At 53.1% G+C, this 12,749-nt stretch overlaps 4 protein-coding genes across 4 annotated transcripts; 2 read left to right on the top strand and 2 right to left on the bottom strand.

Annotated features, from left to right (window-relative positions):
* Nucleotides 1–810: 810 nt before the first annotated feature.
* BO66DRAFT_452816 (putative O-methyltransferase) lies at nucleotides 811–2,269 on the top strand (the record flags this gene model as incomplete). The annotated part of the gene is made up of 5 exons (XM_025651954.1): nucleotides 811–916; nucleotides 950–1,131; nucleotides 1,232–1,320; nucleotides 1,399–1,847; nucleotides 1,923–2,269. The coding sequence occupies 5 exons, from the start codon at nucleotides 811–813 to the stop codon at nucleotides 2,267–2,269; spliced, it is 1,173 nt and encodes a 390-aa protein (XP_025503215.1).
* Nucleotides 2,270–3,239: 970 nt separating this feature from the next.
* On the top strand, nucleotides 3,240–4,929 carry BO66DRAFT_439131 (integrin alpha N-terminal domain-containing protein; the record flags this gene model as incomplete). The annotated part of the gene is made up of 4 exons (XM_025651133.1): nucleotides 3,240–3,282; nucleotides 3,351–3,568; nucleotides 3,630–3,755; nucleotides 3,847–4,929. 4 exons carry the CDS (start codon nucleotides 3,240–3,242, stop codon nucleotides 4,927–4,929), a joined length of 1,470 nt encoding a protein of 489 aa, XP_025503216.1.
* Nucleotides 4,930–7,165: 2,236 nt separating this feature from the next.
* Nucleotides 7,166–7,884, bottom strand: BO66DRAFT_402057 (uncharacterized protein; the record flags this gene model as incomplete). The annotated part of the gene is made up of 4 exons (XM_025648793.1): nucleotides 7,166–7,280; nucleotides 7,360–7,569; nucleotides 7,654–7,731; nucleotides 7,793–7,884. The coding sequence occupies 4 exons, from the start codon at nucleotides 7,882–7,884 to the stop codon at nucleotides 7,166–7,168; spliced, it is 495 nt and encodes a 164-aa protein (XP_025503217.1).
* Nucleotides 7,885–8,936: 1,052 nt separating this feature from the next.
* On the bottom strand, nucleotides 8,937–11,726 carry BO66DRAFT_452822 (non-ribosomal peptide synthetase; the record flags this gene model as incomplete). Its single annotated transcript, XM_025651956.1, has 2 exons — nucleotides 8,937–9,734; nucleotides 9,765–11,726. 2 exons carry the CDS (start codon nucleotides 11,724–11,726, stop codon nucleotides 8,937–8,939), a joined length of 2,760 nt encoding a protein of 919 aa, XP_025503218.1.
* Nucleotides 11,727–12,749: the final 1,023 nt, after the last annotated feature.

Consider the following 12,749-nt stretch of genomic DNA (forward strand, 5'->3'; position numbering starts at 1 on the left):
GATGGTGGGGCACTGACAATAATATAGTGTCCATTGCATACATCGGTTGGCTCGTAATAGTCCTGCGCGTTTTAGTTCTAACCTATGTATTGTGCTTCTTGATCTGATCCAGGTGACAGCGCAGTAGTGACACCAGTCATTTCAAGTTATTGAGACTCGAATTGTATCGTATGATACTTGGGGCTTGTTACACCAGAATAGTCAGCTTCACTCACTATTCCATGCTCTGGAAGCCTCCTCATTTCGTCTAAGGGGCTCTTCCCCTTAATCCCCAAACAAGATACGCTCAGTATCTGGACACAAGTGCTTACTTACCATGCAGACACCTCAAGCACTCCGCATATTGTGATAGGTAATTAGCTTATTGTCTTCCCAGATGCCCCACGCCAAATCCAATCAAATAGGAGGCATCTGAGCACAATTTGAAGGTACCGCCTAATATCGAGCTCAACCTCTGACCTGCTTGGTCTAGTTGAAGGCATCCCGTCACGAAATCTCACTGACCGGCCAAGCGCAAGTGTCGGCCCACTCCTCGCAACAGAAAACCCACTTCTCCGCAGCACAAGCACGAACGGGCGGAAGCGACGCAAGACGCCCCAGTAGCCCGCTGTCATATCAACCGTCACCCCACTTCATTGGATAATAAATGATTGCAGCCCGTGTTAAACTCTGAGCAAAGTCTTCTATGCCCGTGCCATAATCCTTGGCAAATAGACCAGACCCTTATAGGCGCTTGGTCCCTTCCCCAACCCTCAATAGTACGACTTCATCACTCTGTCACCCACAAAACCAAAAGCACACAACCGCAACATGCCTTCCGAGCCTGTGGACGACATCATCAAATCCCTCGATGAAATCCAACCCGACAAAGTAGGCAGAGGGGAGGTGGATCGTCTCCGTCTTCGCGCAGCCGCGCGTCGCCTCCTCGCACGGGTAGAATCCCCGTAAGAACAAGCCTGGGGCTTGTGTTTCGACCAACCGATTATTTTCGCCGCGATTCAGACGTGCATTGATGTGCAGCTGTGGAGTGAATGGACGGGTGCTGGGGGTGGAGAAAAGTCGCTCGACGAGCTCGTCCACCTGACGACGCCGACCGTTGACACCAATCTCCTACGCCAGTTCTCCCCTTCGGTGTCCCAGTAACCATGTCCGTGTGGCTCGAGAAAGTGCTGACGAGTGAAAATAACCAGGTCGGCTTCTGCGCCTTCTAGTCGCGTTCGATGTCGTGGAGGGGACTGCCGCAGACAGATACAAGCCCACGCCATTCTCGTCTGCGATCGGTGACGAGACCACCAAGATCCGTGATTCGCTGCAGGCTGGGTAAGCAACCCCCCGTTCATGACATCGATATCGCAAAGTGCCTGTGCTCATGTTTCCTTTCTGTCGTCTGTTTCTCAGGACATATCAATACCTCTCCGCAGCCTTGAATCTACCCACCTACCTAGCTAGCATAGGCTACCGCGAGCCCACGAGCGTCGAGCGAAGCAACTACGCAGCGACCGATCCGGGCGGCATGAGCTACTTCGCACGGTTGCAAGCCAGCCCCGCCTACTTCGAAGCCTTCACGGGCCACATGGAATCATGGACCGCGAGGAAGACGCCGTGGACAGCAGTCTATGATACCGCCCGCTTGCTGCGCGAGTCACCGCTGGAAGAGGGCACCGCATTCGTGGTCGACGTGGGCGGGAATACCGGCATTGATATAAAGCACGCGCAGCAGAGGCATCCGGACCTTCCCGCGGGAGCATTCGTGTTGCAGGATGTCCCGGAGATCATTGGAACTTCTCAAGTCGATGAGAAGACCTTGGCAATGGCGCATAACTTCTTCCTGCCGCAGCCGGTTAGAGGTGAGAGACATCCTTACCGGCCACCCTTCCCAAGATCGAACAGATAAGAGTACTGATCAATTGCTCATGATCCAGGGAGCCACATCTATTTCATGCACGCCGTGCTGCATGACTGGCCGGACGACAAAGCCAAGCAGATCCTCACCAACACCAGAAATGCAATGAGGAAAGGGTACTCCAAGCTCCTCATCTACGACATCGTCCTCCCTTCCACTAAGGCAAGCACAATTCAGGCGACAATGGATGTGCAGATGATGTCGTTGCTTTCCGCGTCAGAACGCACAGAGGCGGACTGGAGAAGGCTTTTGACCGATACGGGGCTGCAGATCTGCAGGTTCTGGCCGGATCCGCGGGAGTATGAAATGATCATCGAGGCCGAGGTCGCGGAGGTACCGGGCCGTCGGGGAGAGGCACATCTCTAGATGAGCGAAGCAAGCAACATAATGATCTCTTGTCCGGGAAGGCCGGGATATGCCAAAGATGTCGCCGGGGTGGGACTCACAAACCCTAGCAAGGCGAGATTCGTTGCTCCCTGAGTTTTCAACATCTTCTCCTTGCCACACAGTATGGTTCGGATTTAGCCTTTCGGAATGGAAGTTTTTGTTGCGCCGGGGTCGAACCCGCCGGCCATCTCTGGCTGATCATGACTGTTGGTACGCGAATACACTGGTGCGAAGCACGAGCGGAATATACAGCCGGTCAATCCACAACCCCCAAGCGATGGATTTCGGGAGATAGCCGATTATTCATTTGGTAGCAAGCTCTGTAGCTTGATCAATCGAGGCAGGTGACAGCAATGCCGCCAGGTAGTTGTAACCAACCAAAGGTCACGTCGGAGCCACGGACAAATGTCTGCCACCCGTGGGAATGGAGGAGAGGCTATCTCGGGAATGCAGAGAACAAAGAAGCTGTACAGCGGGAACGGCATTTCCAATGTCATCACCCCAAGGAATTTAGCTTGACATGTGGGAGAAGGGAAAACGTGAGCTGCGCAGTACCTTCCGCCCGAAAACCCGCTAGTAAATCAATTTTCAGGTTGTTGCTCCTACCGTCGCAACATTCTTTACCATCCCGAAGCTTTATTCTGAAGCACTACCCCTTCCCTTGGAGTATCGGTGAGTGGACCTGGAGCTCTCACAACATGCCCTCTAGTGATAATGGGAACAAATCATTGGGGCCTAGATTGGAATGTCCTCCATGCCAAGCATTTGACACTTCCGAGCAAGACGAAGAATTAACGGAGGGAGTTATAAATAAGGCTCATACTTGAGAGTGCCTGTAAATAATCTCCGGGGAAAAAGAAGATAGTGAACTTGCCCAGTGTTTCGAAACTGTGCGTATCGCATTTAGTCTGTTCATCAACTACGACCTGAGAAGAAAATACTTAACGCTATGACCCGAACGGTGCTCGCCCTTCTGGCCCTGACTTCCTTCGGTATGCCTATCCTGGTTCATTCTTCTCGTAGTAAGCAAATCCCCCGTTATTCTAACATTTATCAACAGTGACGGCCGGGTTTGCACCAGGCAACAGAAATAGTACCTGTGCACAATGGTGTCAACAGCTTAACCTCGACAAGACGTGCAAGCCATTGGCAGCCAAGGGGCAAGGTCCCTGTTATACCTGCGGACCTGCCCGAACGGCGGCGAGTCAAGAACTCTGCTCTGACATCTGCACGGACACCAGTACGGATAGCAAGAACTGTGGATCATGTGGAGTAGTGGTGAGTAACTGAAGGATAGAGTCCCAGAGTCTCCCGCCAATCGATATTTACTCTTTCACAGTGCCCGACCGGATCAACCTGCTCCCAAGGCGTGTGCATCTGCACGAACTCAGGCTTGGGTCTCTGCAACGAAACATGCCCTTCCTTCGATTCCGATAACAATCACTGTGGGGAATGTGGCAACGTGGTGAGTTCATCTCCGGGCAGCGGAGTTCGCGGTTTCGACGCACAGAAACTAACTCGGATGGCTTTGGCTTCTGCCCACCGCGAGCGTGTAGTGCCCTGCACCGTCGACCTGTCAATCCGGAGCTTGTGCGCCATGCGCAAGTTTCCAGCCGCAAACCACATATGCGGTCAGGGACCTCCCGTGGGGTGTAGCATTGGGCGATTTCAACCAGGATGGCCATCTCGATCTTGCCGTGTCGAATGCTGGAAACGAGACCGTAAGCATCTTGCTCGGGACTGGCTTGGGGACCTTCCAGACTCAGGTCGCCTATGCTGCTGGCAGCGCGTCTTTTCAGGTCGCCGTTGGGGACATCAACGGTGACGGTATTCTGGATCTGGTTTTGGGCACGGGAGCCAATACTGCCAGTCTCTTGTTGGGAACCGGACCCGGCAGATTCCAGCCACCGCTACAATTCCCCGTTGGGGATGGCCCCGTGGCCATCGCGATCGGGGACTTCAACCAAGACGACCATCTGGATGTGGTGACGGGGAATCACGATGGAGATAGTGTAAGTGTTTTGCTAGGGACAGGCGCAGGGGGCTTCCAGCCCCAGACTCAATATGCCGTGGTGAGCACGCCAGACGGTGTGACTGTCGGTGACTTCAATCAAGACGGCCATCTCGATATTGTGGCCAGTAACGAGGGCAGTAACGTGGTCAGTATCTTGCTGGGTAATGGCGACGGAAGCTTCCAGCCGCAAACTGCAGTCCCGGTCGGATCTGGCCCATATGGTGTGACGGTTGCCGATTTCGACAAGGACGGCCGACCAGACTTTGCAGTTACAAACTCCCTGGATGCCTCAGCGAGCGTCTTGCTTGGGGTGGGAAACGGGACCTTCCAGCCACAGGCTGTGTTCTCCGTGGGATCCAACCCGAGGGCTATTACGACGGGTGATTTCAACCAGGATGGTGATCTTGACATCGCGGTGACGAACATTGGGGGCGCCTCTGTCAGTATCTTGCTTGGGACGGGGTCAGGGGACTTCCATACACTTGCGACCACATTTGCAGTGGGCAACAACCCGACTGGAATAGCGGCGGGCGATTTCAACGGAGACGGCTACCTCGATCTCGTTACCACGAACATACTGGATGCCACTGTTAGTGTTCTACTCGGGAAGCCCTGTAACACTTGATTGAGCCTCTCTCACCCACACCAGACATCCTCTCTACAGTCATGGGAGCATTTGTGATATCTGAATCTCAAACTGAGTGTATACATGCGGCGGAGGAAAGGTGAATGGAAATGGGACCATCAAGGCGGGGCCGCAGGTTAGACCATGTCATGGACTACAGCCACCCTGACTTGCTAAAGGCTGTTGATATTGTTAGTACTGTGCAAGCGTGTTGACTATCATTGGTAGGCAAAATATCCACAAGAGAATGCTTACCAGAAAGTATCTATACAAGTAATGACTAGAACACCCATTCTGTGCATATCAGCTCTTGGCACTATATCTGCGAGGTTTCACCCTATCCATTAACTTACTCGTATCTAGATGACACTACCCGGCCCGTGAAGACAAGCTTCAGTGCATGTGACTATAACAGCGCCGTACGCTGAGGTTACTTACCCTGGCTCAGCTTGCTCGTGCAGTCCCACTTTAGCCTCGCTGTTTGCTTGTTCGGCCACTTCAATACGACCTTTACACATCTTGGACGGTACATCGACCATCTTTACTCAAGTCCAGGCGGCTCACAACCGAGATACACTGGAGCTTGTACATTCTGTGTCCCAGGGGCTATTCGTGTTAGGCCTGAGTGATGTAGGCCGATGGCCTGATATGTATAACCAAGAGAGGCGTTATCCGAGCCCACCCACCTCCTCGAACTCCCTGGCCCATCTCGCTGTCGAGATGTCGAAAGCATCACGAAAATCCACTTTTAGGGCTGCCCCGCTTCCTGGACGTGTTGCTTGGTACGCGACGACAGGGGTTCACCTGAACTCAGCCAATCAGATCACCAGCTGAGTCGAGATGTCAACTAATCACGAAAATCCACCTTTAAGGCTGAGACAGTGGACGTGTTACTTAGGACGCGTTGACAGGGGTCGCCGCTGGAGGGGCCAATCAGATCACCAGCTCCGGCGAGGTGTCGAAAGTATCACGAAAATCCACCTTTAGGGCTGCAGGAAAATCAGACGTGTTGTCTGGTACGTGTTGAGATGGGTGCACGTGGGGTTGGGTATCTGGCGTTATCTGATCGGTCAACTCCGTTGCTGTCAATCCCATCGATCGTTCGATCTAGTAGACAAAACCCATAATGTGATTGTCCGTCGCCGTGCGCTCAAGACCCCGGCGAGTCGACGACAGAGGTCACCCGAAAAAGAGACTCCTTGACTAGAGTACCTGCGGAGGCTCTGTGCAGGGCTCGCGGGGGGCTGCGCATTAATCACTTCTGTGAAGAAACTGAGCGGGTATTTAATGGATTTCGACGGTGGAGAGAAAGCGGGCTTGGGGAGAGGCACGGGACATAAAAGGGGCAGTCTTACACAGAGTTCGGGCTGCCACTGTCACCAGGATCGTTGGCTCTCCACCATCAACATTGAAATGCAAAGGGCTTGGTGGCTTGGAATCATAGTTCGATCGTCGTGAGGGCTTCTAGAGTGCAGGACCACCTGCATAGCTCTATACGCGCTTCATCCACCCACCCGCTGATTCCACCGTGGTGATAAACTTGTATCAGCGGTGACGGGCGTGCGGTTCAAGGTGGCAGGGCGCTGGCAAATAAACAAGACTGTTAATTCAGCGGATGGATGCGCTGATCTTGCCCCGATATCTCATCACTGCGAACTGATGAAACGCTGCATCCAAGGATGGAGAAGGTCCTGGCGGGTCAGCTGCAGCTGTGCCAGCTTCTGCGGTTTATCTTTGTTGGGCACAATCGAGAAACAACCCAGCGGAAAGGTACTAAAGATTTGTGTCCCGATCCTTAAACGAAAGTACTACCCTCGTGGACTGCACATCTAATAGGAAACAAACTCACTAGTTAAACACTTCCGTTGCTCTTCCCCCCCCCTTCTCCATGTTCTTCTTGTTCTCCATTATTCTCTCCCTGTCTCAAGCTCTGTTAGTAAGGTTCCACGCATGAAGTGTCAAAATGGAGGCAGTGTCCGTATATCTAATGGTCCGTGGGGGGTGTGCTACGGCAGGTAGTGTGGATGAGAATTGGGGCACACCAGGCCTCTTTAATGCCTGGCTTATCGCCAGAGCGATCCAAGTAATACGTCGCATTCAACTGCTCCTCAGCACAAACTGATACCTAGCAATCTCTCCCCAATACTCATTCCCCACCCTCTCCCCTCATCATTCTCACCATTGACAGAGGAAGACCTTCATTCGAAGTCCCCTGAGAAGTCGAGAATAAACCATCTCATCTCTCCTCCTCAATAACATACGGCCCCTGCAACACCTGAGTACTGCGAGTAATCACACGGCGATCCTCGCCCCCATCCTGCCCCTGCACCCACTCCACCTTGAAGATCCCACTGCGAACCGCGGTCATTAGCCTGGCTGTTGCAACACCACCACACAGGCCCTCTCAGAGGAAGGAAAGGGAAAACGTACTGAACCTTCCCCTCATAGATCTTGCCATCATCCTTCCCGATCACGCGGCCCCGCATGCCGAACCCGAGAGTTCCGCCGCGGCCCTCCGGGTCGCTGGGGTCCGGGGTGGCGACGGGGTCGAAGAACTTGAACTCGAGGAAGGTGTAGCGGGTGCGCCAGTTCTGGACGAAGTTCTTGAAGTCGTCGAAGTGGAGTTTCTCGTAGTTCCATCTGCCGTTGTTGTCGCTGGAGGTTAGTGGGATGGGGTTCTGTTTGACGGGGCTTGGGGGGAAGGGGGGGAGGGTGATAGTTTACTCAAAGGTCGTCTCGGGACTGAAGTTGTCCTCCAGAAGTTTGAGGGCATCCTCGTCGGAGGGGATCTCGTACATCAGGCTTGTTTCTGGGTTAGCGATAGTTTGAGCGAAGAGCCGTAGAAAGGGGGCGGGGGGTTCACCGCTGAATGCGCTGGACGTAGTAGAGCAGAGGGATGGTCACCTGCTCCGACTTCGTGGTAGGGGGAGTGGTCTTGTTGGGAAGAGGAATCATTGTTGCGATGATTTTAGACAAGGCTGATTTCATTCAAATTGTTGTTGGATACTTGGGCGGTGCTTGCTGGAAAATGTTGACAGACAAGGAGAGTGCCGGAGGTATATATATCTTGCTCCGTCAAGATGAGCAGGGAAATGCTTCGACTACTATACGAAGCTGACGACCCTGGTATCACGCATAGCTTGGACAGCATCGAAGCGAGGGTCAACCGTTCCTCCTCCGATTCGAGGGTCTGTGAAAGGTGTTTGTGGGGATCAGTCCGGATCTTAATTCCTCGTATCGGACTGACAACCAGATCTCCGGTTCTGTCACCCAAGATCGGCGTACGACACTGAAACGTCCGGTACTTACAACAAAACTTGATTTAATTGCACCACGTAGCTATTTGCCTGAGGAGTGCTGGACGATACTGACGTGGATTGTGTGCCACCCGTGTTGGCGATCTGGTGCGACTGGGCTAAGCCATGACAACGGATGTTCCCGCTCCGCAACATGGTTCATCTACACTGTGCAGTACAAATCCACCAGCCCTGCACAAAATAGCCCTAATGACGAATTTGCTAATAGGCGTCGAAGTCTGCACCGTCTGACTGGGCGATCACTTTCGCATCAGGAATTGTTGACTGCGCTGAGTTTCATCGGGTGCTCTTCTCCCGAGGACTCCGGATGCTAGAATACTTCCCACAGCAAGAACCATTTGCCCCACGGCATTGTACTACGGATACGGTGTTTGCGAAAAGCCCAGAGGTGCAAACTATCATCAACTTGTACAAGGCAAGGGAACATGATGACATCGACTGTACAACTTAAGTCGATTCGGATTCTCGGTGACCCGAACGCCAGCTCAGTCGAGAGGGGATGGAAAATATAAGAGGAAGGGCGAAAGGCAATAGAATGGACAAACACACTTCATTCATACTCAGATGCTCACCAGGATGTGACGTACGTAGCCGCGGACATGATCTGAATAAATCAAACACCAATCTTGGATAAGGATCCAGCAGATAATAAAGACTTTCAGACAGCGACGCGATACTCGATGTTTGGTTTCAAAGCCCCCTATCCTCTAGCGCCCGCCGCAACGTCTTCTGAAATCCAAAGACATGTTCCGGTGATAGCATCGTGTAGTGCGCGCCCGCCACATCATGGAACCGCGGCTCCGACCGCGCGAAATCCTTCCATTTGACCATATGTTCATCGTACCACTGCCGCTTGGACGATGCCACTCCTGCAAGCGGGACACAGTAGAAGCAATCGATGCCCACCACCGACCCTGACGGCTCATACTCGACTGCCATACTCTGCAGCCCGAACGCCAGACATGCCCACTTCAACAGACCATGCTTTGTCAGTGCGAGCTCTGTCAGCCGGCTCGAGTCGGAACTCGTCCACACAATCTCCAGCGCTTCCTCCTGCGAGATGCTGTCGCCAAGCTCCGCCGCCAGGTCATTCGCACGACCTTCGCTCATCAGATCCAAGAAGTAGGCGAGATGAAGCAGACACTGCCGGAAGTCTAGCTGACGCATACGCGATCGGATGTGTGGCGGAAGGTTAAAGGAGCCGAGGAACCCTACAGTATCCCCGTATTGCTCGAGCCGCTTGCTGGTCTCGAAGGCGAGCATGGCACCGTACGAGTAACCGGCAATAGCGTAGGGGCCTTCAGGCTGCGTGCGCTTGATTGCGGCATGATAGGTGGCTACTGCCTCGCCGATATTATCAAACGGCTGTTCAGACTCGTTGAAGCCTCGCGCCCGGAGCGCGAAAACTGGCCGGTCCTGAATATATTTGGTAAGGTTCAGGAACACAAGCACCTCACCCACCCCGGGGTGAATGAGCCAGAGCGGTGTCTTGTGACCTTCGTTGTGTAGTACGACCACCGGGTTGTAGATGTGGGGAGCCTCGAGAGTGGCTTTCTGCAGATCTCGGAGGGAGTCCCCGAGGGCTCGGATGGTTTGGTTTCTTAAGAGTGTAATGATCGGGATTTCTTCAGACAGGTCCAAGCGTTCCTCAAGGGCCTTCTTGAGCTTGATCAGCTCGATTGAGGTGACGCCCAAGTCTAGAAGTGGGCTTTGTACTCCGAAGTCTTCGTCATCCAGGCCAAGGGTGTCGGTGAAAATGGCGAGGAGAGTAGATTCAAGTTCGTCTCTCGGTGGTACTTTTGTGATGTTTCGGTAGAGCTTGACCATCTTGCTATTTAGCTCCTGGTAGGGTTGGTACTCTCCTCTCTCGTAGCTGCCTTTTATCTGCGCCCTCGATAATTTGCCCAGTGCTGTTTTTTGAAGAATGGTCTTCGAGAGTGGAATGACCTGTGGTCGTGCCCCAGTGCACATCATGACTGTCTTGGAGATCTCTTCAGTCGTTTCGACACGGGCGACCATGTCATCTGCCTGGTATGTTGGTACGTAGACCAGACAGACTTCTTTCGTCTCACCTCCCGGGGGCAGCGAACAGAAGCAACAGTTATATGTAGGTGTGAGACCTGGAATATTCGCATCCTCTAGTGCTCTCTCGATGGTTAGAGGGTTATACTTCAGTCCGTTGACGATTATTGTGTCCTTAGCCCGACCGGCCATGACGAGATAGCCATTGCAGTCAAGCAAGGCATGGTCGCCCGTTTTGAACCATCCATCGCTTGTGAAAGAGTCCGCCGTGGTTATCGCATTGTTGAAGTAGGACTTGAATACCACCGGGCCAGTGACTTCGAGGTTGCCAATCTCCCCGGGCGGGACGCAGGTGTTGGCGGGCGAGCCATCTGTGATCCGAACCTGAATTCCCGGCATACATCGGCCAACTGCCGCAGATTCTAGCTTCTGGTCCTGGTCATACTCAGGACACCGTGTATTGAAAATGGAGCCAGCACAAGTCTCAGTCATCCCGAATCCCGGCACGATGACATTCGAGGGTGTGCCGTATCGGGACAGCAGCTCCGCGATATCGACGCAAGTTCTGGTCACATTGGCTTCACCTCCGGACGCAATGTATTGCAGGCAGCTGAGATCCCACTGGGGCGGGTCGTGTAGGTTCTCAAGGGCAACTCGGAGTTTAGCTAGAAAGAAGTTGGGCGCGAATGTGCGGCAGACACGGTGTGTGTCAATCAAGTCGAGGAATGTGGTCGGACTGGACAAGAGATCCGAGCCGGGAACATGTACCTGATCCATGCGAGCGAGCATTGCTTGCAGATGGATCTCAACCAAGCCTGCGACGTGGTCGAGGTGTACCCAGTTCATTAAGCTTTCCCCGGCAAGCGGGATGACGGAAAGCTTGCCGACATTTGCTGCTAGGATCTGACCGTGGCTAAGGCAAACTGCTTTGCAGTTCCCAGTGCTACCCGAGGTGAGTAGCATGACGGCAGTATCTTCTGGCCCAGGATCGATAGCCATGTCTTTCACGAAAGGCGATCCCGATAGATTCAAGGACTCAACGGACACGGGTTGTATCGCCTCTTGATCACGGAATTCAGGCATCTGGCTCTCTCGAGTCAAGCACAACGGATGCTTCAGCATGACTGATAGATGCTTTAGATGAGCTGTGCGGAGGAAGGGGCTGTTTGGAAGTGCTGTGGACATGACCGGGATACATCCTGCCAACATCACCGCCCAGAACCAGACAATGTTGTCCCAATGGGCAGTGAAGTGCAGGAGAACTGGAGACTGGACAGAGAGGTCGCTGGTACCCCTCCGGCGAAGTGCCTGGCTAGCCTGACGTGCCTCATGCAGGAGCTCGCGATAGGTGTAGGTGCTGCGGCACTTGGTTGAGCCCGAGGGGTAACAAATAATCTGACCACTCTCCCTCTCACTAGCCACAGTGTCGAGCAGTTGAACGAGATTTTTGAACGCCATATTGTTGAAATCCGGACAGGTCTTGACCAAGAAACAGAGCACAGTGTCTTGATAGCGCAAAGATACAAATCTAGGATGATTGTAAGAGAAGTGCCGACTCTCCACGCATATGACGGCACTCCCTTATATCTTTTCGCAGTCTTCAATCCCGGGGATCATTGCCTCTCGAATCCCGACCGGCTTAACAACCGGCTTTAAAATCAGAGGTCCGTTAGGTCACCTCGGAGTATGTCAAAGCTTGCTAACCTTACTCTGCTTTCTGGAGCTCGATGTCCAAGGGAATGACCGCACCTTACCCTTGACTTGTGATACCATATGGAAATGAGCGAGGTGGCTTACTTGATTATGTGGCAAGCTCATCAGGCCGTGCAAAATGTCAACACCATCATCACTCGACAGAGACTTCGGCGTGAGATAGGTTCGGCCGAGAAGAGTCTAGAATTGCAGTCTCCAAGCCAGTGCTGACAATCACCGAGTATCCTAGCTTCGGACATTTCCGGCTTGGGAATGCACGAGGAGACCCGTAGAGCTTTGCAGTGTGGGAAATGGATGTCATCATAGAACTGGAACCGCGACTGTAAAGCTGACATGGGTGGTACCTCCGACGTAAGCGTCCCGTTTGACTTCGACATGAAGAGGGTGTAGAGCTTGAACGAGGAGGACTATCATAAAGTCTATTTGAGCTCGTGAAGGAGGAGGAGGGGGGAGGAACTAGCTCGTTGTGGGCGATGATGAGTGTTAGTTGTACCGATGGTGTCAAGAGGTAGCTGTGACTTATCTTACCGGGGAGTAAACATTTCGGGGAGGAGCAAATGAGATAGGCCAAGAGAATAAGCTTCGAGAATGGAGAGTAAAGCCAATGACCCGCTGAAAAGAACATCAAGGTTGTGTAGCGATTGTCGTTGACGTTAACACTCGAGGACACTGGGAGCAAGGAGGAGGGATGGAAGAGATGGAGGAAATGGAGACTCGGCATCTGGCAGGTTGTGGTTGCCGCCTACGAAGGAAATGTGCACGTCCTGG

The sequence above is a fragment of the Aspergillus aculeatinus genome, assembly GCF_003184765.1.
Source record: "Aspergillus aculeatinus CBS 121060 unplaced genomic scaffold BO66scaffold_28, whole genome shotgun sequence".
Classification (NCBI taxonomy): domain Eukaryota; kingdom Fungi; phylum Ascomycota; class Eurotiomycetes; order Eurotiales; family Aspergillaceae; genus Aspergillus; species Aspergillus aculeatinus.